The 1,681-nt window shown below is 52.6% G+C and overlaps 1 protein-coding gene across 1 annotated transcript in view; it reads left to right on the forward strand.

Annotated features, from left to right (window-relative positions):
- Positions 1–1,681, forward strand: part of SLC12A3 (solute carrier family 12 member 3) — a 41,145-nt gene that overhangs the window by 19,839 nt on the left and 19,625 nt on the right. Inside the window, exon 18 of the mRNA XM_012806809.2 lies at positions 1,416–1,498. Within this exon, the coding sequence (XP_012662263.1) occupies positions 1,416–1,498 (83 nt within the window). The remainder of the gene's footprint in view (positions 1–1,415; positions 1,499–1,681) is intronic.

Raw genomic sequence — 1,681 nt, forward strand, 5'->3', positions numbered from 1 at the left:
CCCAAGCAGCTAGGACCACAGGCGCCTACCACAACGCCTGGCCATTTTTTGGTTGCAGCCATCATTGTTGTTTGGCAGGCCCGGGCTGGGGATTCGAACCCGCCACCTTAGGTGTATGTGGCTGACACCTTAGCCGCTTGAGCCACAGGCGCCAAGCCAGGTCTGCTGTTTTGTTGTTGTTTTGAGATAGAGTGTCACTTTGGCACCCTCAGCAGAGTGCCATTGTGTCAGCTCTTAGCAACCTCAAATTCTTGGGCTCAAGAAATTCTCTTGCCTCAGCCTCCCAAGTAGCTGGGACTATAGGCGCCCACCAGAACACCTGATTATGTTTAGAGATGAGGTCTCACTCCGGCTCAGGCTGGTTTCAAACCTGTGAGCTCAGGCAATCCACCTGCCTCGGCCTCCCAGAGTGCTGAGGGTGATCTGGCTGTGACATGTCACCCCATTGATCGCCAGAGTTAATCTGGGTCTGTTATCAACCAGCTGTGGGGTTCAGAGCAGCCATCTCCACTGCCTCTAACAGGATAACAACAGGGAGTGAGACCCCTGGTCTCCAGGCCCCCTCCAGCTCCAACATTCCAAGACTTCACAGTGCAGGGCCTGCAAGATCCCTGTCCCAGACATGTGTAATGAAAGGAATTCAGGCAGAGCAGTCGGCTCAAACCCTTATAGTGCGCTTTTTTTTGAGACAGAGTTTTGTTTTGTCACCCTCGGTAGAGTGCCGTGGCATCATCTCACAGCAACCTCTAACTCTTAGGTTCAACCAATTCTCTTCCCAAAGCTTCCCAGGTGGCTAGGACTATAGGTACCCACCATAACACCTGACTATTTTTAGAGACAATATCCGACTCTTGCTCAGGCTAGTCTTGAACTCTTGAGCTCAGGCAATCCACCCGCCTTGGCCTCCTAGAGTATTGAGCACTGTGGCCATCAGGTAGTAAATATGCTTTGGGGGCAGGAATCTTCAGGGCATACCATATATCTGTCCTTTGATTTGTAGTCTCAGCTATATCATTCTGATCCCAGACAGTCACTTCCTTGCCTGTGTGGTCACAGGCCAAGTGACTCCCCAAAATTCAGTTTTTGCATCTGTAAAATGGAGATAATAATTACCATCCCCACCTCTGTGGGCAGAGTTGTGAGGATTGGCCAAGTGTATCAGGAGGGCTGGCTGACTTGGTTTCCCCCCAAGTGCCAGGTCCACAGGATCCACAGTGCCACACACCGTGGGGCTGGAGGAGGCCTGGGCACTCTCCAGTTCTGCCTACATGCTATGCAGATGTGGAAACTGAGGCCCAGAGAAAGAGAATGATACGGAAGGAGGCAGGGCCAGCTCTAGACACCTAGCCTCCTGGGAACCAGGTCTTCTCCTGGGCAGAGCTGGGGAGAAGCTGGATTCTACCCTTTCTTTCTAGCGATGCCTTTGACTTCAACTACGGTGTGTGCGTCATGAGGATGCGGGAAGGGCTCAACGTCTCAGAGGTGATGCAGGCACACAGTGAGTACGCACCCTGCCTGCTCAGCACCCAGGAGGTTCTAGAATCCCCCCCTTTTTCTTGAGACCGAGTCTATGTCGCCCTCTGTAGAGTGCTATGTTGTCACAGCTCACAGCAACCTCAAACTCTTGGGCTTAAGTGATTCTCTTGCCTCAGCCTCCCAGGTAGCTGGGACCACAGGTGCC

Source organism: Otolemur garnettii, unplaced genomic scaffold (genome assembly GCF_000181295.1).
Source record: "Otolemur garnettii isolate 467f Iridium unplaced genomic scaffold, OtoGar3 scaffold00058, whole genome shotgun sequence".
NCBI classification, from domain to species: Eukaryota; Metazoa; Chordata; class Mammalia; order Primates; family Galagidae; genus Otolemur; species Otolemur garnettii.